Here is a 23,611-nt window from a genome sequence, read left to right as displayed (position 1 = left end):
TTAAACTCCTTTCGAAAATGCTACCACTAGATCCCTTTAAAGAACTGTTACATGCAAACAGTTCCAGAAACTGTTAAACTGTCACGTCACGTGACATGTGAGAACTTGTACAACAGGCTAACTGTACATAAATAGTTCATTTGCCTTTCACTGTGGAAGAGAATCTGTAGAGATTAATCTTTTAAGAAAGTAAATATTTTTCTATCCGATATGTATCATAGATCAGTACGAGTGGTCAATGACGAATTTACCTCTAGATGTAATTAAAATATTAATTTCCAGAAGGCAAACGTCTTTATTTTGTGATTATTTTTCATTTCTTTCTTTCTTTCTTTCTTTCTTTTTTAGGATTGCCTAGCGCCGCCATCGGTGTCTGATTGACCAATATCGATTGTACCCCAAAGAACAGGATAAATTAATTGGTTCCCCCTGTCCCAAGTACAAATTAGTCTAGTCTTAGGATTGTAACTTATCATCGTGTTATATTTAAAAGGATTTGAGAAATCGATATTTACATCGAGTGGTTTGTTCTGGTATAGATCGAAGGCAAACACTATTTGTGTGGTTGCTACAGTAACACTATTAACCGCGTACAAAACTCCGCATGCTATAAACATGTCCCCAACATTATGATGGTTGAGAGTAATGTTCCATATGTACTCTGTAGCCAGGCTGTAAGGGTGTAGCTTCCTCACCATGGTGTTATTGGACATGGTACTCGAATAAATGACCCATAGGCCATTTTCATCCGCACACAGATCCATGTAACTATATTTGGTGGAATACAAGTATTGATCACCTTTGAACGCTGCGTCCGATATATGCTCGGCTTTTGTGAGGTTGTTGGCGATGTCGAAGCGTACGACTTCGTTGGTTCTTTCCTGGTGGAAATAAAAACTACCGTTGTAAATCACGTGACCATTTCCGGTGAAGTGGTAATGAAGGTCGTGCCTGAAGGCGGATTGGTCCTTTCTGAAGTCATCCTTGTTGGAAAACTCGTATAAATGACTAGTGTCTGAGCTCAGGGTAGCGTAATATTTCTTTTCGTTTTCTGCACTGGGTAATGCGTCTTGCATCCACGCGCCAATATCTTCTTTCGAATAGCGTTGGAAAACGGGCTTGCCAATTTGTTCTACCAGACAATCTGAAAGAGAGAAATAATATTTTAAATATTATAAAATGTTTTTTTTTTTTCTTTTCTTTTGGATTGTCAGACAGTGTTATTTAATCCTATTTCGCTGTTTATATGGTTCAGTACCGAGACAACTCGTTATGAACCATAATGAAAACTCGTTTACTCTTAAATTTGCATTGGAACCTACCAGGAAGTAACTTCACTTTGCATGGTAATACTCAATAATTCAAAAATTTATTTACATTTTAATATTCATTTCATTAAATAAATAATATATTTTAAAATACCCATATCATTATCTATCTACTGATTTTAAGGGGCTTTCGTGTAAATTGATTTCAGTGTAAAGGATCATCAGGAAGTAAGTTAAAGCACGTTCATCTTTTTTTTTCTACTGAAAGTTCATCAAGGACGATTTTATAAAAGTTGCGTTCAAATTAAATTAAAATTGAGTGGCAAGACCCGGGTTGGTACCGGAGTGTGTAGTTCATATCCGTTCATATATGTGTACTTCGTGTCTGTAAAAGTGTGTGTGGGCGCATCTGCATGTAAATAATTCACTGGGAAAATCCGACCCCCTCCGCAAGTAATAATATACTAAATACAAAGAGAAGTCTCTTCATAAACACAGTGGGCAAACTGTATATATTGTCATACAAAGCTAATAAAAGAACATTAATAGAACATTTAATGAAAATGCAAATTTACGGACAAAAAATATCAGTTTAAATATGACGTGAAGGAGAAAATTAATTTATTAATTTATATGATGATCAGCTTAAGGAAGATATAAGATTTAACTGCTTAAAGATTTGATTAAGGTTTAACTGCCTAAGTATTGGATTAAGGATTAACTGCTTACAGATTGGATTACACGTAAAGATTAATTTATTAAGGGTTGGATTAAGCTTAAGGATTAACACAACTTAAGGATGGATCAGATTTTACGTTAACTGCTTAAGGGTTGGATCACGTTTTAGGTTAACTGCTTAATGGTTCGATCAAGCTTAAGTATTAACTGCTTAAGGATATGAGTTAGCATTTTCCCGGTTACGCTCCACTGGGGAGAAAATTTTAATGTCGTTAACATAAGTTATTAGTACACTGGTGTGCAAAACTTAAGGACCAACACTATTTCTAAAGGTTACAACCACAAAATCTTTACTTAAGGTACTCTTTACTGATGAGAGTAGATTCAGTCTTAGCAGCGATTCTGGCGAGATGTTGGCACACGGTGTCACCCCGCAAACATCACTGAAAGGGGTTGATATGGAGATCGAGGTGTTCTCGTCTGGGGAGGCGTTATCTTGGATGGAAGTACACACCTCCAGATACTTGAAGGCTGTACTATTACCAGTGAACGCTACTGTGCTGAAGTAATCCTTCCCCATGTGCGTCTGTTCCAAGGTGCCTTTGCCCCCGAGTTCGTGTTTATGGATGATAACGCCACACCCCATCGCACTGCAGCTGTTGATATGCTTTTGGAAATTGAGGACATTGTTCATATGGATTGGCCTGCCCGTTCTACGATCTAAATCCCATCGAACACATATGGGACGCTCTGTGGAAGCCTAGCGGCACGTCCACACCCACCAGAAAATGTTCACCAGCTGAAGATGGCGCTGACAGAGGAATGGACGATGTTACCGCAAGAATTTATCAACAATAGTGTTCTAAGTATGGACAGGCGGTGCAAAGCCTGCATTGACATTAGGGCTGGCCATATCTCCTACTGAGGACCACGTCTTTCTTTTGTTCCATCTTTGGCAGTGATGCATCTGTATCATAGCAGCCAGTGCTATGTTACCAGTCCCTCTGTACCTTTTTGTTTCCTTCATCATTTCTGTACATCACGAGGTTCCTTTGGTATGCTTTTCCCATATCCAGGCCACTCCTATGAGAAGCTACAGGTGAAAACCTGACTGGTCCATAAATTTTGCACACCAGTAATACCTGAAGATGCTTCCAGTCCATGGACATATCATCCAAAAATAATGATATACGAGAGGTTGGTTGTTGTTAGGTTTTGGGTACATCGGCGACTAACGCCATGTTGCTCCGTTTATATTGTCTGTAAATTGCTTGTGTTCTGAGGTCGATTTTCTGATCAGTTTAAGGAGCTTCCGGGAGAAAAAAACATGCTACCCTCCCCTCAGACCGGCCAACTCAGCCACGTTTTGAAAGAGACCCATAAAAATTCCTCCTGTCATCGATGGAATTCGAACTCGGGTCTTTTCCACCTGGTGTTGAGAGGACGACAATTCCATCAACTGTGCTACCCACGAGAGCCTATACGAGAATGGACCGAAGGAAGAACCGTGAGGAACACCCATGTTTAATTAAAAGGGGTAGGAAATTACACCACTGGCGCATACTGAAAGATATGGACAGTTAAAGGTATGCCGACAAATCAAGAGTTGAATCCTGATGTTATAATTTGACAGTTTACGTAAAAGGAAACCAATAGGAACGGTATCCAATCAAGAGAGGACTAAAGGTATTGTGTCAAGTAACAGATTATATTCAGTAGTGTGTTACAAAGGGCAAAATAAAGAAAGTTAATTGGAGCTGATCTGTCTAGCACAAACTGTGTTGTTCACTACGAAAAAATTTAAAGAATTCAGTCGATGTCACGAACAAGTAGTACCCTCAGCATTTCTACCCTCTTCGGATAAAAATTTGATTAGTGGGCGATGTTCGATTTGCTAGAAATTCTTCCTTCTTCCACCTACCAATATAAAACATTTGATTTTGGAAACTACACATACAATTCTTTCTTGTTATTTTATTAAGACATTAAGCTATCAAAATAATCTATTCTATAATTAATTAATACATTTTATATGCCCAGAACGTTTGTCCACTTCTCCTATGTGCTTTGATTGGAAACGCAATTGGAAAAGAGTGTGTATACAAAAATAAATCCACTTCAACTTAACTGAAAGAAAAGCCACCTTAAATTTAAAAAAAGGTATTGATATAGCAAGACACACACTGAAAGATTTAAATTTGTTATCAGAAAAAGAAAAAAAATAACTTACTGTTGGTTCTCGGCAAAGGAGGAGGTAGAAGTGTATTATTCCGAACCGTCACACTAATAACGTGAGAAATATCGGGTTTTCCAACTAGTAAAAAAATAAAGAAAATGTATAAGCTCACAGTGAAGTTATTATTTTTAATTATCTCTAATTTCTGCATTGTCTCAATGGGTAATGATTTCTGTAACGAGCTTTTATGACCATCATTTTCTTGCATGAGCTCACAAGGACTCGAGTAATTATCAGTGATCCAAAAACAAGGGATAATCCACGTTCACAGCGCCAATAATAACACAGGAGAAGAACGAAGATATAATTAGGCGAGCCATTTCTCTTTGCTCACGCTTAGTAAAGTGGAAACAGTCATAAAACACGCCAACTCATTTTAATATTTATGATAAAAACTGTTACAATTCTTTGTCCATACCAGAGACCGTTGAAATCAGAAAATAAATAAATAATTGTTCTTTCTTCGTGTATTGCAGTATGTCACGTGGTTTCGGCCATATTCCCTCCCAATCTTGTTAAAAGAATATTACAAAATTATCAAACATGGGAGGGTCACAAAAGGAAAAGCAGTTCTAATTCCAAAAACACGTCACGATGGATGGATCGTTAAATGTCTTCCACTATCACATGCCTCGCCAGATAAATATATTTGCGTGATCTCTGGTGAATGGCACGCCACTACCACAAGGATGAAAGTCATTTTTGGCAGAATGAACACTGCCAACATCAAAGAACGAGTATTACCTTAATTTAGATTGAGTAGGTCAGCACACCCTTCCTAAATTTTACGTGATAGCATTCCATTTATTAGCGGTAGATTGTTGCTCCTTGTACAAACATAGTTGGCCATACTTCATGGGTCTTTAATGGGAAAAACGACGTTTAAAAGTTAATGTCAACGTAGTTATAGTTGATGAACATACATAACCACAATTATTATATTTTGAGAAACTGTCAGCAATATAATTGGAAAAAATATGATCAGCTAAAGACGCGCAGTTAAAGGTTTGACGTAATGAGTCATCTGGTATCTAACTAGGTAGCAGCTGACTCTTTACGATCATCTACCATCATTAGCAGATCATCTACCATCTGCTACCTAGTTAGGTAGCAACTGGTAGATGATCCTCATCAACCGATGCAATACCACCATTTTTCTTAATGGAGACTTGAAGCCCTCCCCGTGTAAAATCCATGTTTAGTCTCCAGAGTAAACCTTCGGCAACCCTCCATCTATTCCAACATGTAGTAAGACTGATGTCTTTGAGGTTATGATGGACATCTTGGCGAGATCCAATCTTCCTTACATTTCGAGGGTACAGCTCTAAAATGGGGTTTGCAGGCTGACAGCTAAATTGTCCACCGCACCGAATCTATTGGTAACTCTCTATGAGGCTTTCGGATCAGTTAGTGTATAGTCTCGTTGCCTCTACTCTTCCAAATAATAACTGGAGAGAGTCTGAGTAGTGTATATGTAGGGTGCATTGTCGAGACCACGTTTTGTTACTACTGAATACAACATGAATTGACAAAAAGAACAAACTTATCTGCGAAAATATCTTAACCTCCCAAACTCTTCCTCATTCATTTTCCAAATATACGTGGTCTCAGGTCCAATCTCAATGAAGTTCAATTCCACTGAGAGTCTGTCAACCACCACGTCCTTTTTCTAACAGAGTCCCATCTCAGCTGTCCTAATTATTCCCCGTATGATTCCTTTCGTTTAAAAGGTGGTACTTATGCATATCCGCTTTGTTATTCCCTGACAGAGACTTAGTAATTTGAAATCTCTTTTCGATCTTCTCTGGCTTAAAATCTCTCTACCTCATTGTGTCAAATTCATCTGTTGTCTCTACTGTTCTTCCAACTCCACTAATCATTTGAACCTCTCTGACTTCCTCTCGTTGCAACTTGACTTTCTCCAGTCCAACTTTCCTAACAGTGAGGTAATTTTCCTTGGTGATTTTAATGTTCACAACTCCAGCTGACTTCCGTTTTCTACTCACACGGACCCAGCTGGTCGAAAAGCTGAGGTTTTTGTAATTACTTATAACCTCCACAGATTATTCATCTACCTACCAGAATACCAGACAATCCTAACCACACAGTCAACACGCTTGATCTTTTTCTCACAAACAGCCCTTCCAATTACACGGTCGACGTGAGGAACCATTTAAGCACCTCAGATCATAATTGGTGATCTCCTTTCCAACGGAGCTTTCTCTCCTGGCCATTCTCAACCTTGTGTTGTTTGGCTTTACAAGAATGCAAAATGTGATGATCTGTGAGATTTCTTTTAATTGGTCGGATTACTGTTTCAAAACTTCTGATGTCAACGTTTACTCAGATCGTGTCAGCGAAATTATTCTTGTAGAGATGAAATCCTTTATTGTACACTCCACCATAAAATCTCATCTTTATTTAAACCATGGTTTTCCGATAAATGTGCTAAGGCTATTCAAGAGATGAAAGTTGCATATCGTAACTGGCTTGCATCCAAATCTCCAGGTTCATTTTCTGCCTACACCAAAGCTCGCAACAATTGCAAAGCAGTTTTTAATAAGTCCAAACTAGATTTGGACTTATTAAAAACTGCTATCCCAGTGATCGTTGAGCATTCTGGAATCTTGCCAAAGCTATTGGCAACAAGTTTTGCCCCTCTCTACTTCCTCTTCTCTCAAAACGAATGGTTCTATTGCCACTTCAGCTAAAGATAAAACTGACCTGCTAGCACCCTCCCTTTCTTCAACTCGTATATTGATGATCTTGATAAAACACCTCTCACCATTCCCAGTACACTCCATTCAGTGCCTCCTGTGGTCTTCCGTCAAAGGGATTTTGAACAATCTTGATGCTCAGAAAGCTCCAAGTCCTGATGATATTTCCCCACTTGTTTTAAAACCTGTACTCCTGAACTTACTCCTGTTTGTGTTGCTGTTTTTCACTTTCTTATTCCAAAGATGTTTTTCCTTCTGCTTGGATATTTTCTCATATGCAGCCAGTTCCTAAAAAGGGTGACAAATCCCTCCCACCCAATTATCTTCCCGTTGAAATTACTTGTACCCTTTCCAAAGTAATGGAGAAATCTATTAACCGCCAACTCTTAAACTACCTAGAAACCTTCCGTCTGATCAACGATCGCCAGTATGGATTCCATCAGTGTCGATCCACTGGTGATATTCTGGCTTACGTTACCCATTTATGGACAAACTCAATGAAGAAGTTTGGCGAACATCAACCAGTCGTTCCTGACACTTCAATAGCTTTCGATCGTGTTTGGCATAAATTTCTTCTAAATAAGCTTCCATCTTATAGGTTGCCAAGTTTTTTTATTGTAATTGAGTATTCGGTTTCCTCTCTGATCGCTCACTGCTAGTGATGGTAGATGGCTCTTTTTCTTCTAACTTCTTCACTAATGCTGGGTGTTCCCCAAGGTTCAGTTTTTTTTCCCTCCCACTGTTTTCCTCTCGTATATTTATGACCTTCTTCCATTGGCTGGAAATTCTCGCCATACTTTTGTTGATGATAGCACACTGCATTCCATATTCCTGTTTGCTTCTTCAAACCCAGTCCTGTCTTATATCTCACAAAGAGGATTCTTCTGCTCCTACTTATCTTCGACGACGCTCAGATTTCTAGACAAGATCATGTATATCTCTATTAGGGATTACCCTGACTTCTAATCTCTCTTGGCACAAGCACATCACAAATATTGCTTCCTCTGAATCTAAAAAACCTTCGATATTACTTTTCTTCTAAACAGCTGTTCACTCTGTACAAATTTTAAATCCACTTTACCATGGAATATTGTTCCCACATCTTGGGCGGTGCCCCCAAAACCTCTCTCATACTTCTAGATTCCATTCCAAAAACAGAAGTTAGGTTAATGACTCGTCTCTAACAAAGTCTCTCCACTGTCTCTCATTCTTTCTGTTTCTTCTGCATGGTTTTTCTACAAATACTTCCATGGACACTGCTGTTCTGAATTAGCTTCTACAATTCCTGTTCTCTCTTCCAAACCAGTTGTTCGAACACGTGTAACAACCAGTCAACATCTTTTACAGTCCAACTTCAAACTCACATAACCAACTTTTCGCCTTCCTCAATTATTCCTTCAATTTCCATTTTCTGGAACAAATTATTGCCCAAAGCCATTTGAGGAAATTACATCGACGCATTATCCATGACATTACAAAATATCGCCTTTGCTAACTTTGCAGCCTATTTTAAACGAGGAAAAACGAAAGCAAGGTTTATGAAGATCTTGCTTTCATTTTTAAGGTATTAGATAATAATTGATAAGAACAAATTTAAATTTAATTTCTCAAATGCTTTATAAAAACTATTAGACAATATTTCATTTATTAGCAATATATCATCATTACTCCTTTTACAAACATAATGTCCATATTTCACAGGTCATTTATGGGAAAAATAATGTCTAAAAGTTAATGTAACTATAGTTTATGAACATTATATAACTACAATTATTATATCTTTTAAAATTATCAACCATGCCCAATTAAAAATATGCTTAACTACCTTTATGTAGGTGGGTTTGATATAATAAAAAATACGATTATGCCAGTAGCGATCAATGGAGAAATCGCTTTGGTTAAGTTATAAATCTTTTATTTTCCCACTAAGTGCATGTTTGTTGGGTTTAGGATAGATTATCTTTTCTTCTTGGTCTTAGCCCCTGACCTGCCTACGCCAAACTTCATAGTCAGCACGATACAGTCTGGCAGGTAGCTTTCTCAGGACATCTGCACCCAAGCACGCCCGTCAGAGTGTCAGACGATGTACTGTGACACGTCACTCCAAATGACAACCTTCCATTGGTCGACATTACACGAACGGTGATCATTACACCAAGCTAGACGGTGTCTGGCATCAGACGTGACTTGTGGCCAGCTGGACGACAGTGGTAGCCCATATCGTGCAGCGTCCTGTGTACTCTACTGGTATCGACACGTGTCCCAATGATCTCATGAAGATCAGTGTGCTGCGACAACGTTGACCTGAGTTCTGGGCAGACTATTCTTTGTAGGGCTCTCCTGTCATTTTCCGTCGACTTCGGTGGGTCTCTGGAAGTTTCGTGATGGTTCGGGAGCAGTCCGCTTCCATTTGCAGATCTCATCACCAAATGGACATAGGGATCTTCAATGCCGTTGAAATGTGACACACACAGACCGATAGCGTATGTGGCATCTTATTATAAAACATGTCTACAGTTACGTTTGACAAGTGGTGCTTAGGTAGGACGTCATGTGGACGAGCATCCATTATTAATGGTAAGTCAGTGTATATGTTTATTTTTTATTTTTCATTCTTCTATATCCATATTCAGTCCCAGGTATTCCATAAACATCAATAGTCTTATACGAGGTGTTTAGTAAAAACAAAAAAAAAAGTAAAATACAAAAAATATTGGTAAACTTACTTTTACTGGTGAAAAAACTTCCTGATTTTTAATCAGAAAGTTTCCAAAAAAAACTATTTTTTTACAATAACTACCTATCAGTCTTCTTTTAAACATTAGAATAGAAATAAAGAAAAAGGTTTATTAATAAACTTCTGTTTATTAATTAATATATTTAAAATATTAACTAATAAGTTTAAATTTTTTAAACTTAAATTTAATTTATAATTTTTTAATAAAATATTTATAGTATACTGAATATAGGAGAACAATACTACTGTTATTTACAAACTTCACAGGAAGGAAACATTCCTATGGTCCATTAGTATTACGCTCCTATTCCTTTCTTACTCACCTTCTCCCGTTGGCAGGCATGGTGGGGGTGTTTCGCATTTCGGGCAAGGATCGCACACAGTTGTCTCTACAATTCGTGGTGGAGGTCCTGAAAAATAAAACAAATAATGGAGCGCAGCAATTAAGTAAAAAAATTGTCTATATTAAAGGGATTGTTTTACATTATATTCAATTAGTAAACTCCTACCATATATAATAATAAATAGCTTTGTTATTTTTACACGAAAAGTGCTCGGACCTTAATTAATTCATTGGCTTTTATTAGAAAAACAAATCTTGGAAGTTGGTAACCATAATTGTTCACATTCTGATGATTAACAGCGTATTTACCAAATGCATCATTTAGATATCTGTTGGTTGTCATGGCAACAGTGCCAGTGGAGTTAAGAGGAGATTATTTTATACAATATGCGATGTTAAACGATAATCAATTCTGATAGTGAGTACTTGATGAAGAGCATAACAGCGAATAATCTCAAAAGTATATTAAATGGAGGAAATTCATCAAAATAAAGCTTTTTCTACCTGAATAATCTCACGTGGCTGCGATATCACTTGTTTATAATATGAACAGAGAAGGTTAAAGCGTATCCACTGCTTCATTTCCAGCAAGGAAAGAAGAAAAGTGTGCACATTATACGTGGATTGCTCAATGACCAGACCGATAAGATCTCGCAAGCTGTTGCAGTAAATATCACGTTCGTTTTCTACCTAATCGATTTCCACCTGGAGTTATCAGTTTGAAGCTTCCGGAGAATTACTTCTTTATAAAAGGAATGGTGCGTCTTGTTCATCTTCATTCATCCGGAGAATTCTTCATCTTAAAATGATAACCGCCTGACTATCAATTGAAGACAATCCAAGCTCGCAAATCTGCAATTTAAATTTTTCCTCTTACGTGTTTATTTATAATTTCTGTTTATCACCCGAGTCCCAGCTTTGCACATTATTCTATGATCCGAAAATAAAATGCCCTTAGAAACCCAGTCTAAACAACCTGCTCCGTTCCTGAATAGTTTACTTTTAATAGGATCTTTTTTGGCAAAAATTAAATCTTACACTCTACTTAATTATTTAGGTACAGTTTATGATATCAATAAGAAGACTTAAGCAGTACTGGTGTGAGATATTTAATTCTGAAGGATCAACTTTGCATTTCTTTTTTGTTTAATACACTCACTGGCCAAATAAATAGAAACTTTTGTTCAATTCAATATCTATAAAGATCACTTTATGCACAAATTACAGCCATAAACATCGTGGCATGAATCCCACTTCCCATGCAACTTATTCCAATTCTCAACTTGATTCGGATCTGGTGAATTGGGCAGCATTTGATACTAAGGAACTTGTACCATATTACGTCACAACTTACATTTGTATACCATATATTTAATTATCTGTTAACACCAACTGTAAACAGTTTCTAATATTCTGCCCTGTAAGTGTACAAAATGCAATCATTACTAAACTAATATACTTCCACTTACAGAACGTATTACAAGAAATAAATGGTGTCTAAATATATTTTATTTATTATTTAATAAACTTAATAAAATAAACGTTTATTCCATTATTCATGGTTAAATTACAAATTTAAGAGGTTTTTTTATAAGACAATCGAATTATGCAAGTTAAATTACTTATTAAAAACGAATTTTAAAACAGTAGAAAACAGTAGCGGGTTTGTCTTTAAGTAAAGAAGGCTAAATGTGTAAACCAGAACAGTACTGTACAATGAAGTATTTTTAACGATATTCAAATGAATCAGGAATATAAAGTGTACAAAGTACAATCAAAACTAAGCTAGTATACTTCTGCTTATAGACGGTCTTACAAAAAATAAATGGTATCTGAATATATTTTATTTATTAATTAATAAACTTAATAAAATAAAAGTTTGTTCTGTTATTATAAAATATAAAAAAATTGCGTAAAAATAATCGAATTATATTGATTTAATTAATTAAACTTGAAAACAATACAAGGATTTGTCTTGAAAGAAAAGATAGATGTGTACCAAGTACAATTAATCTTTTTAAACAATATTCAAATAGATCAGGAATACAAAGAGTACAATAATACAGTCACTAGTAAACTAATATACTTCCACTTATACATGGTCTTACAAAAAATAAAGGGTGTTTGAATATATTCTTATTTATTATTTAATAAACTTAATAAAATAAAAACAATTCCATTAGTCATCATTAAATTAAAAATATAAGATATTTTTCATAAAAATAATTGAATTATACTTGTTTAATTACTTATTAAAAACGAACTTTTAACAATAGCAGGATTTGTCTTGAATGAAAGGCTAGAAGTGTACCTGGTATAAGTAATGTACAATGAAGCATTTTTTAAGAATATTCAAATGAACCAGGTATACTGTCTTCAGAAGAAGACAAATGATGAAAGAATTCTTCCAGACACTCATTATTATAAGTATTTATTAGAGTGGTATTTTTAATTTTGCTTCTTGCAGTTACTTAGTTCAGGTAATTAGAATTATAGTCATCAGAATATTTAGGTTTGTGGTTTGTACTTTTGCTTCCTTTTGATATAGGATTTAAAGGAATACTAGAGAAACACAAAAACAGAAAAAGAAAAAAAAAAAAAAAACGGTGGCATCAACAGGCTAGTTTCGCAAAGTGGTCGATATATCGATTGTACGTGGCCGACTAAGGTGAGCAATATCATCAAATATAAATATTTTGTGGTCGTTCCTTGTGGTTAGTCATCTAAGGTATATGAAATTATTTAAAAGCAGAAATGAAAAGAAAATAGAAAACCTTGAGAGATAAGTAGATAGACAACCACGATACAGAAAAATGTAAATCCCTTTCTTAAGGTTTCTGTTCGCTTATTTCGAAAAACAGTTTCTTTTTTTCGAAATCTAATGCACATAACAACTTAAACATTAAATTAATGGATACTTTGAAAAGAAGTTTACATGAAATTATACATGTACACGATGGGTATAAAAAAAGTTCGCCAACTCACACATACCTGCAAGGAAAACTAATGGAAGGCGCCTTTATGGATGCGATGCAGATAAGAATCTTAATTATTTTATTTTATTATTAGTCTGCTTTTGAAAAACAGAAAGTCACTGTAATCATGCGTATAGTTCATTTATAATCCCTTTCATTCCATTACAGAAAAATTCTTGTTTATGAAACTCTAAAAATGTCGATTCGTTTATCCGAAGTAGTCCAACACCAATGCAACTCGTTATGGAGTGATTATAGAACTTTTTGCTCTCTTCTAGAGAGAAAGATTTTACAAAGAGGGCAAATTGTTGACTATAATTGAGTTATAATTTACTAAATTTAATGAGTAGATTAAAGTAATTGATTCATTAATCAATTAAACTACCGCAATTTACATTAATTTAGTTAATTAGAAAATTCAGATATCCTCACCTTGCCCATAGACTGTATAATCGGGTTCAACTGGTGGCTTTCTTGTAGGTATATTTGGATCGATCTCTGTAAAAGAAAAAAGAAAGAAATCACTAGTTCAAATCGGTGCATTATATTCGGTTGTTCGCGTTATCAAAGCAAGAAAAATGTACCGAAATTTGACCTTTCCGACCTTCACAGGCCCTGAATTCCTTAGGGGATAAGTAGGGATGGGGGGGGTTTCACAGACAATGTAGTACAAAATACAGGATGCTACAAAGTTATGCATTCTCCTCTTACTTCAAGTCGCAAATCGTAGATATACTCGACCATCTAATTGGATATAAAGTGACTCTCATCTTTCACTTTTATCGATTGAACATCGTTAAAGTCTTACTGCAGAAGAATGTGGCTGCGAAGACGAATCTCGAATTTTTCATGTTCGCGAGCACTGCTAAGAAGAGGCCGAAAACAAAAAAAGAAAGTAGGCAATGTGATTTTGTAAAAAAGATTGGTGTTCAAACTAGTGTTCAATGCACGCGAGTGGAAACGAAGTTGGAAGATTAGCATTTGGAAACTCCGAATGGAAATATCATTTCTTTCTTAAAATTGATAGGTAGAAATATCATTTTGAGAGAAAAACTTTCGAAGTTAAAGAAAAATTTCCTGCGACAACCAGAATATGACATTTTTATTGATTCTTTCTCCGATCAATCACGTATTGTGTGTTATTTTATTTATTTTTCCTTCATAATCAATTATCAGACACTTTAGAACCGATAAACAGATTTATTTACATCGGGTTTACAACAAATCTTACCTCTTACTCCATCCACACAACACATCCATTGGTTTAAATGTATCTTCTCTCCTAGTAAACATCTAGGAGCTATTGGCACGTATCTTTTTCCATTACTGGCACCATTTCTGGCTCATTGTAACTGAAGACAGAATTCTGGGACTTATTTCGAGAGCCGCTCGTGATCTAAGGTTAATCCCCCGGTCATGCTGTTTATCACTCTGAGCCGTAATATCCTCTCGCTGGTAATGTGATGATAGGTTGGCCACACGGGGTATTGGGTTTTGGTTAGATTAAAAGAAAGAAGGAAAGAACGAAAGCCTGCAGCACGTACTCAAATGAATTATACCGAATTCACCTTTGGGATGATTTGTGCAGGATATAATGATTCCGTTTTGGCTTAAAAATTAATTAACCGGTAAAATTTATTTTAAAAAAATAACAAACCCAGTGATTAATATCCCGTTTTTAATATCCCAATGATTCCAAGGCATTCACTTGAACAGGAACCTTTAGAACTTCCTCATCTATAAAGGAATTCAAAACCAGATATCTTCAAATGAATGACAAGTAGGTGAAACCATTTTAATGTTACAAAGGACACCTCCACTATGAAGAAGCCTAAGGGAGAAGAATGATGCCAGATGTCAAAGGATTATTCCACAAGACATTCAGATTGGTTTCATCAATCAAAAATGCTAAATTATTAACATTTTTCAATTCTAATTTGCTTGTATGTGTGCATATCATATACTCATGAACCGACACATGATGACCACCCCTGTCTCGACGAGTGCACAGCGCCTAAGTAACGTCACCGACCGGCGCAGCATATATAGTGACAGCACGGGTAGCATCCGTTAGTTCGTCAGCACGAAGCCCGTGCAAATAGGGAAAGGGAAGGACTTGACCAGACTGTGAACCGGTGGTGGTCTCCCTGGTGAGGAGACGACCACTGGTTCACAGTCGAGGTGGACAGCGATTGTTACATGCTATTCGGGGGTAGAGACGGCTCACGATCCCTCGATTAACGACAGACTGCAAACAGGACGCACATAGAAGCGCTTCTGAGCACACCACCCAGAAGACTCTTGCAGAGAGGTTTACAGAGTAGGTGACCTGTTGACTGACCGTTATGAACACCTCCGCCTGCAGTGGGCACACAGGCACACCATTCCTGGCCATTGGATAACTAAAGAAGATTCGCCTGATCTGATGAACGAAGGTACCATCTTTATCATGCCGATGGATGGGTGCGTATTTGACAGCGAGAAAGTGATCAGATATAACCAGAGTGCGCGATTCGACGACAACAAGCCGGCGGCAGTGATATCATGGTTTGGGAAAGTTTCCATGGACATCACTGGGGTTCCCCAATTCCTTTGAACACATTCTCATCGCCAGATCCTGCCTCCGCATTTTTTCGGACTAAGTTTTGTCCTACATGGCGACCCATGTAGCCAGATGGTACTGGCTACACGGGTCACCATGATCATCAGGTCCAAGAATTTCGTGTGCTCCCACAGCCGGCAAAACCCCCGACTTCAATTCCATTGAACGTATGTGGGATGAGGTGGAACGCAGCATTCAGCATTCACCATCGAAGCCAGTGCCTCGGTCCGTTGACGCACTTCGGGACGTCCTTCTGATGGAAGATACCTGGGGACACCTTCTGCGGTCTCTTGGAGTCGAAGACATGACGAGTGAAAGCAGTTACAGAATCTTTAGCTGCAGTTTAAGATATATACAATTCATCTCATCCCAGCATGGTGGTGCCAGGGGTTTACAAATACATCTTTACGTACAAATAAAACTACAAATACATATTTAATAAAATCACTGAGCTGACAGAAATCATGGGATACCTACCTGGTAACGGGTAGGCCCACCTTCATTCGGATAAGGGCAGTCATATGGCGAGGCATTGAATCCAATAGTTCACGAATGCGTTCCACGGGTATTTCCATCCATACTTGCTGCACCGCTGTCCATAATTCCGCCGCATTGCTGGCTGGAGAATCCAAAGTTCGAACGGACCTTTCCACAGCATCCCAAAGATGCTCCACAGCATTCGTGTCCAGTGAACAGAAAGGTCATTCCATGGTAGTAAAATCTGCGGAATGCTCTTCGAACTATGTTCTGAGGAGGCGGGCGCCTCTGTAGCCAGGTGGGCAGGAGCAGCAGTGCATAGCACACGCTTCTTGATTAGACCGGGGTTTGAGCCCGTGACCACCAAATACGGAGGATGCGAAAAGGTCAGGGAATGACCACCGCATATGCCCGGAGCAATACGGCCTTAGTTGCTAATGCTCCTAAAAACCAAATAACGAACAAACAAACTCTGAGGAGGTGCATTGTCCTGCTGGAAGAGTCCATTGCGCTGTGGGTGCACGATGACCATGGACGGATGCAGATGGTCTGCAAGGATGGACAAGTAACCCGGACCGTTCGGAGATGTGTCTAGACGTACCAAAGGTCCCAGACCATTACCGACCGTCCACCTGCCTGTACAGTTACTTGTTGACATGACGGCTGCATAGCTTCGTGCCGTTTCTGCCAGAACCCGTCCGCTCGAAATAACTGCAAACGGTACTCATAGGAGCAGGAGACCCGTCTCCAATCATCCAAGGTCCAGTGACGATGTTCTTTCGCCCAGTTCAAGCGTAGAGTCCTGTGTTGTGGTGTTAGCAATTGGACTCTGCTAGGTCCCATAACCTGTTGCGGCTAATAATCGCCTAATAGTCTTGGTGGAGACGTTTCTGGCACCTCCCTCGGTGTTTTGTGCCACTGTCGCTCTCCGGTTGGCTGAAACAATGTGAGATAGTCGTCGACGGCCATGTTCATCCATCACCTTTCTCCGCACAGAGTGCTGTCCACGATGAGATGTTATTCCTGAAATTACGTATTCCCGATAGACTGTTGGTACTGTCGAAGGGGATAGTGCAATTTCTGTACCACCTCCGCTATAGACAGACACATGTGTCGGGCACCCACTATCAACCCTCTCTCAAAGTCGGTTAACTCACGACGTTCATCTCTACTGACATCGGATTACCGTGTACCTATATACCTGCCAAGTGCTTGATTCGTCCACTAGCGTGAGGGATGACAGCGTCGAGTTTCCAAGGAACCAAGTATCCCATGAATTCTGTCCTTTCTATGTAATACGTCAACATATAAATGAGCATTGAGATACTCTTGTGGTGGCACAGCTGAACAAGCGTGAGCGTGGTCGACAGGGGTCTCAGAAGCAGGCAGCAATTGTCATCTAGAGAACACATCCATGGTGGTCACTACTGGCAGTTAAAAGCGTTGCTGGATGGAACGTGGAGTTCTAAATTTTTAATGTAGCGAAGATTCAAATTTCCGCTTTGCGTTTCTTGTTGTCCAGCACTTCTTGGAGATTATCATCGATCACTTGGAGTGAGGTTAGCATTTGCTTAGGCAGGAATCTATCGGTGAATGCTCGTCGGTTATGGTTTGATAATAGTGGGCTAAAAACAGAAGATAAGGGGAGGAATGCACCAAGAGCAGAGATCCCAGAAATTATCACTGCGAAAAGCAGCCAATCACGCTATTAGCTAGGTGGTCATAATGTGTTGACTCATGAGTATACATCCAGAGCCATTAATATCAGCTAAAAGTGAATTTGTTGAATTTATTCAAACTATCCACTTCAATAACAACAGATGAAGTTTGTTCCAACTATCAACTACCTGCTGCAGGGCCGTGTTAACGCTACGGCCAAACTGACCATGGCCGGGGCCCTCACCAGAGGAAAGCCCGATTTGCAGTGTAAATATTTTCTAAAGTAGTTATAAAAATTTCTAATAATAATAGTTTAATTTTTACGGATGACAGAAAAATATGTATCAATTTAGGAATAAAGAAAAGTATGACCAGCATAAATGGAATGTGTGAAATTTCAAGATGCTGTGGTTCCTTCTGGGTTTGCACGGCGGTTTCTCTAACTCCCTTGATATCTTTCTCTAGGAGAGTAGAAGAGAATAGTCTGCCAGTTGAATCACAGCTTGATGCATAGATTGAAGTAATCAATCAATTTTAAAGCATTTGATCCTCAAGGAGAATCTTCAGTTGGAGTATCCAATTGAAAATTGTCCTATATGCTTGAAGGATGGTCAATTTGATCCTTCAAAATATGCAGTCTATTTTCCCAAATTGTCTAATGCAAAATTTTAAGGTAGCATCTACCATTTGTGTCCCCTGACTGATCGCGTTGGTCCTTACACCCGTTCCAACAGATCCATGTCCCTATTGAAATGCAGTAACCGATGACGATGGTTAGGCTCTGGATGCAGACTCTCATACAGGTTGATTAAATTCCATATTAAATTAAATAAATTTGAACAACGTTCACCCTTAAAACAATATACTCGTATGCACCATGCTTTATAGATTTAATTTATCGTGGAGCCATTGATAAAACTGTTTTGTTGAACATATTCTTCCATTGTAGTTTCTTCATGGCATTGAATTTCCAACAATATAATTTACTTTCAGTGTTCGAATGTTTCTCTTCATTCTTATAAGGAATCTTCAACGTTTAACAATCCACCAATTGTGACTATTGTAGATGGAATCGCAATGAAAACTCCATGTTGATTGATACACACCACCAAAGTACTTCAGAGTAATCGGCATCTCTTTAGCTGGTTCGATTAGCTTTCAACTTGACTAAAAATCTTCAGATCTACAACTTTGGAGCATTGACCTCTACGAGGTACCATCAGCAAGGTGTCCCTTCTTACCCAAGAGGAACTGCAGTGTGGGAAGTGAGAAAACCATCAAATATCCTCTAATGGAGGTTACCGCTGCTTGCTGTCAGACTGCAACGTACTATTGCAACCATCCATCCGAGGATATTTACTCAACTGGGAGATGATTTCATTATATCTCTTATGATAGTTAGATCCTTTTCCTAATATAGTAATATTAGTTCATAAGTATGCATTTTCTGTTTTTTTGTTTAGGGGGTGTAAATGTGGTGGGCGATGGATGTGTTGGATTCCAACTGAGCAGCAGCTTGCTGTATGGATTATGCTCGTGAGGAGGTTGGAGAGAACGTTCATTATTCCTACACAGGGTGTTGCGTAGTGGAAATCCAACGTGTCCATCAAAGGAGCTCATCGGGAGGGTAGTTAAGGGAGGAAACTGAAAAAATGTGTTTTAAGAACAGGGCGGAGGGTGGGCTTATTCAAGACGGATGAACAGGATCCCGACGATGGGGTGGAGGCATTAGAGCGGCAGACGTTTGCCCGTTAGGAGGTATTCGGTGCACTCATCTGTTTGTGCTGGTGTCCTTCTGTAAGGGCAATCCCGTCCACGGATCCGGTTCACTAATTACGGATTGTTTTCTCCCTTTAGGCATCAGCTGATTGACGGATTTTCAAAGGGACATTTAGAATGAGGACCACTTCGTCCAGGATGCTTGCTTGAATTGGAGATGGACAATTGGAGAATCTGTTGAAGTGATGCAGAGAGGAGGCCAATGGCGTACAATTGTTATTGATCGTATTATTGAGTATTTATGTATCATTAATCGGCTGTACTTGCAATTCGGAATGTAAATTTATTGTTGCTAATAAAATTGATTTTTTTTTCTTCCTTCAAACCAATATGCACTTTACAATTTACTCTGGTGGGCTGGGAACCAGGGTCTAGATGAATAACAGAAAACTTGCAAGTGATGATCCCCTATCACACATTCAATACTTTCCACCAAGATTAAGGAACGTGTTAGGATGCATAGCAAGGTGTTCCTGCTACTGCCTCTTCGTATACAAAAGTTATCGTTGCTTACCCACAATCTACATGACTTCGTCTGGGGTCAACCACCCAAACTGAAAGTAAAACAGCGAAAAGGGGTTCTCTGTTTCTATTTTACTTTCAATTTGGGTGGTAGATGCCAGATGAAGTCACGTAGATTGTGGATAAGCAACAATAAGTTTAGTATATTATTTATTATCCTTTTGTACATTAACTTTTGTACATTAAATTATATTATCCCATGCGTTTTCTATAGATCTATCTAGGTGATTATCGTAAGGTTATAGTAAGACGATTACCTTACTATACTCTTTCCCATAATATTATAAAAATACGATATCTATATAATACAGGAGCCTCAAATTTAAATATGGCTGGGGGCCTATTTCATCCTTAATCCGCCATTGGCCTGAAGGCAAATTCCACACATCTCTCAAACAGCCATCCTTTCTCAATATGAATTTATGTCTCTTCGTGTGTAGTCTGAGAAAGAGAAAAAAGCCATCAATACAGTCAAAGCCTTAAATACCTCAATCAGATCACATCACAGGTATCTAGGCTCTAGACGTCCGGTCCTCTATGCAGTACTCAAAATGTGGCCTTATTGCCATATACAATGGGTTAATCACCTCCTTATTCCTGCTAGCAAAGTTCCTGTATATCATTGACAAAACCCCATGAGCTGTCCTGGCAGCCTGTCTGCACTGCTCAGAGAACTTCATATCTGAGTGCACAATTACCCCCACGTCCTTTTCGCTCTCCACTACCCTGAGTGCGGTACCACACATTTGGCACGTTAATCTGGGATTACCGAAGTATATAATAGTATAAACATTAGTTCACCAGTTAGAGATAAGCATATATCTTCCCTGGAGTTCAAAATAAAAAATTTATCATGGACGTTCACGTATAAGTGATTATTATCTTACCAAAGACAGTGAAAACCCCAAGGGTTTTCCCTCGATCATTTTTGCTAACACACTTATATAAACCATAGTCCAATGGCTCGATGTAGGTAATATTCAAGATCATGTGAGTGTGATATCCGTCATCCTTCTGGGTCATTTTGTACTTCCATGTTGGTTCTACAAGTCTACCATCTCCATGTAACCAATAATTGACTGCTTGAGGGAAAGCCTCGACGAAACATTCCAGAACAGCAAAGCTCCCATTCACGGTACCAACCATTTGGTTCTTGATTTTGATCAGAGGAGGAACTGAAAATAATAACAATAAATGACATTAGTATTGTAGTTACAAAGATCTGTAAAGGCTATGCCTTAAATAGCTAAACAACTATAAGATATGCAATAATCTGTTATCAATATGCTAACAAATAATTTTCATTGTACCGTAATTTTCAGAATATAAGACGCACCTATGTATAAGATAAGACGTACTTATATCAAAAAGGCTATTTTTATATTAAAAAATCCTGCTATGGGTACTCATGCCACAAAATAGTGGCGTGAGAGAGTGGCACTAGGTAGCGCTGGTGTTAGAAATTAGTATTCTGTACTTCTCTATTTTAAATGTTTGGATGATGAATGTGCTTAAATAAATAGTGCCATAAAAATGTTAAACTAATTTCTTGTCTCCTTCAATTTCTGCTATGCAGGATACAATATCATTTTTGTTTTTGCCATAAAAGTGGCTCTTATACACCGGTAAATACGGTAATAATAATTAAAACACTTTCAGCATTTTTTGCATAGTCCATTCTGATTTAAAAGAATTGTACAGAACTATATTTTCGTATTTAAGAATTGATTCACTTACAGGTAACTTCCAACTTGAATTTCTGGCTGGCAGGCGGAGTAATACCATTGGAAGCAATGCAGACATAAGTTCCCATATGATCCCTGCTAACTCTGTTCACGTCGAGTTCTTGGCCTTCAACAGTAGACTCTAACCAAGAAAAGGGGTCTGAGATTAGCAATTATAATACTCCTTTCGATTAATAGATTTATTTTGAGATAAGTTTATCGATGAAAATCTACATTAAAATACATTCTATACATACGTTGCCAAGATCTCCATATAATTGGTTTATTCTCATCACTCCTCCAAGTTACTTTGGGGGTAGGAATGCCTGTGGGGACACACCTAAGACGAACGTTGTCACCTTCTTGTACCACCACGGTTCTTTGAAGCTCGTTATCAACTATGGAAGGGGGAACTGGAATAGATTATAGAATTAATTAATGTGACTGGGCAACCACACTTCCAAACTAGATTGCTACTTAAGCATCCAACTCATATGGTGTAAGACCTTCGCGACGAGTTGCCACGGTATTACACTATTCTATTTTATACCAACAGTTTGTTGGTATAAAACTCTAAAACTCTTAGTTTTATACCAACAAACTGTCAGATGAACCTTTGATCAAGGTGGACACAGTGGTTAGTGGTAGCAATCTGCTGAAAACCTGCAAATTGCATTTGACTTTGAGAAAACTACTGCATTTGAGCAGCAGCAATCCCAGAATAACATATCATCTGGGTGGTACCAAAGTCAAGATAAGGAAAGAGACCTAGGAGGTGTACAGTCTGATATGGAATTCACTGAGCATTGCAAACAGGCTGCTAGGAGAGCCGATGGGGTTCTGTCAATGACATACTGGAATTTTGCCAACAGGGACAAAGCGGTGATTATCTCATTGTATAAAGCAAGGTCAGCCGGATCTTGAGTTTTGGATTCAGGTCTGGAAACCTCATTTTAGAAAGGACAGATCTGTTAGGAAGGGCGTAGAGAAGAGCAACAAGAATAGTTGAGGGCACTGAAGCTTGCCTAAAGATTTCAATTTAAAAATCTGAAAAGGTAGTTGCTGAATTGATGTACGGAAATTTGCCTTCACCCAGAAGGTAATCGATTTTTGAAATAAAATATTACCTGATCTGATTTTAATAATTTAAAGAAAGTCCTTTTGAAGAAGTCCTTTTTTTGGCCGATTCTGTATAATTTTTGTTTCCTTGCATCCTGTTGTCACTCTGTCAGTTGCACATCCACTAATTTCAAGGAACTGTTTGAAATTAGTGAAATACCAAGGCAGCTCGTTGTGAAGTGTAATGAGCAGATACATTTCGGAAACTAGTAGTCTGGGGGAATGTTCCCGAAACCGAACACGTCTGGTAATCCCACTTCAAATAAAAATTAGTATACTTCTCCATTAGAACACTGTAGTGAGTGCAATACCAAGGCAATTCTTGGTGAGTGGCCTCTTTTTATAAGATCGATGCAGTAAGTAGCCAATTGTGCAATTATGCTAAAATTTGTTTCTAATTCTTTGCTCCTAAGTCTTTTTTCCACGTTTCGGTAAACTTTAATTGGATTATCTTAGTGACCACTCGTAGGTTACATTTCTTCAAAACAACTCTGACAAAGTAATCATAATTATCACACAAATAGAAAATTTAAATTAAAATTAATGTAAACAGGAAACGGAAGTTTCTAGATCGGCATGTTTTTTTTAAATAAATTATCCATTACGATTAAATCTTATAAAAGTCAAAGGTGTTTGCATAACATATTAATTTTATAATGTTTAGTTTTAAAAATGCCAACCTATATTCAATTATTAAAATTAATTTAAATAATCCCATTTTATTTTATTATAAAATGCCTTACTTTCAAAGAAAGTCTGTCTTCAGAACTCGGTC

At 37.9% G+C, this 23,611-nt stretch overlaps 1 protein-coding gene across 1 annotated transcript in view; it reads right to left on the bottom strand.

The window, feature by feature from the left end:
• Nucleotides 1-318: 318 nt before the first annotated feature.
• Nucleotides 319-23,611, bottom strand: part of LOC150088798 (uncharacterized) — an 85,039-nt gene continuing 61,746 nt past the window's right edge. The window contains exons 8-14 of the mRNA XM_090369664.1: nt 21,975-22,130; nt 21,731-21,859; nt 20,881-21,168; nt 13,387-13,452; nt 9,960-10,046; nt 4,177-4,260; nt 319-1,144 (exon numbers count right to left, since the gene is read on the bottom strand). Coding sequence (XP_090225790.1) covers nt 345-1,144; nt 4,177-4,260; nt 9,960-10,046; nt 13,387-13,452; nt 20,881-21,168; nt 21,731-21,859; nt 21,975-22,130 — 1,610 coding nt within the window. The 3' untranslated portion in view covers nt 319-344. The remainder of the gene's footprint in view (nt 1,145-4,176; nt 4,261-9,959; nt 10,047-13,386; nt 13,453-20,880; nt 21,169-21,730; nt 21,860-21,974; nt 22,131-23,611) is intronic.

The sequence above is a fragment of the Mastigoproctus giganteus genome, chromosome 3, assembly GCF_048544385.1.
Source record: "Mastigoproctus giganteus isolate SK-2022 chromosome 3, ASM4854438v1, whole genome shotgun sequence".
Classification (NCBI taxonomy): domain Eukaryota; kingdom Metazoa; phylum Arthropoda; class Arachnida; order Uropygi; family Thelyphonidae; genus Mastigoproctus; species Mastigoproctus giganteus.
Note: the sequence above shows the minus strand (reverse complement) of the source record. Positions and strands in the feature narration are given on the sequence as shown.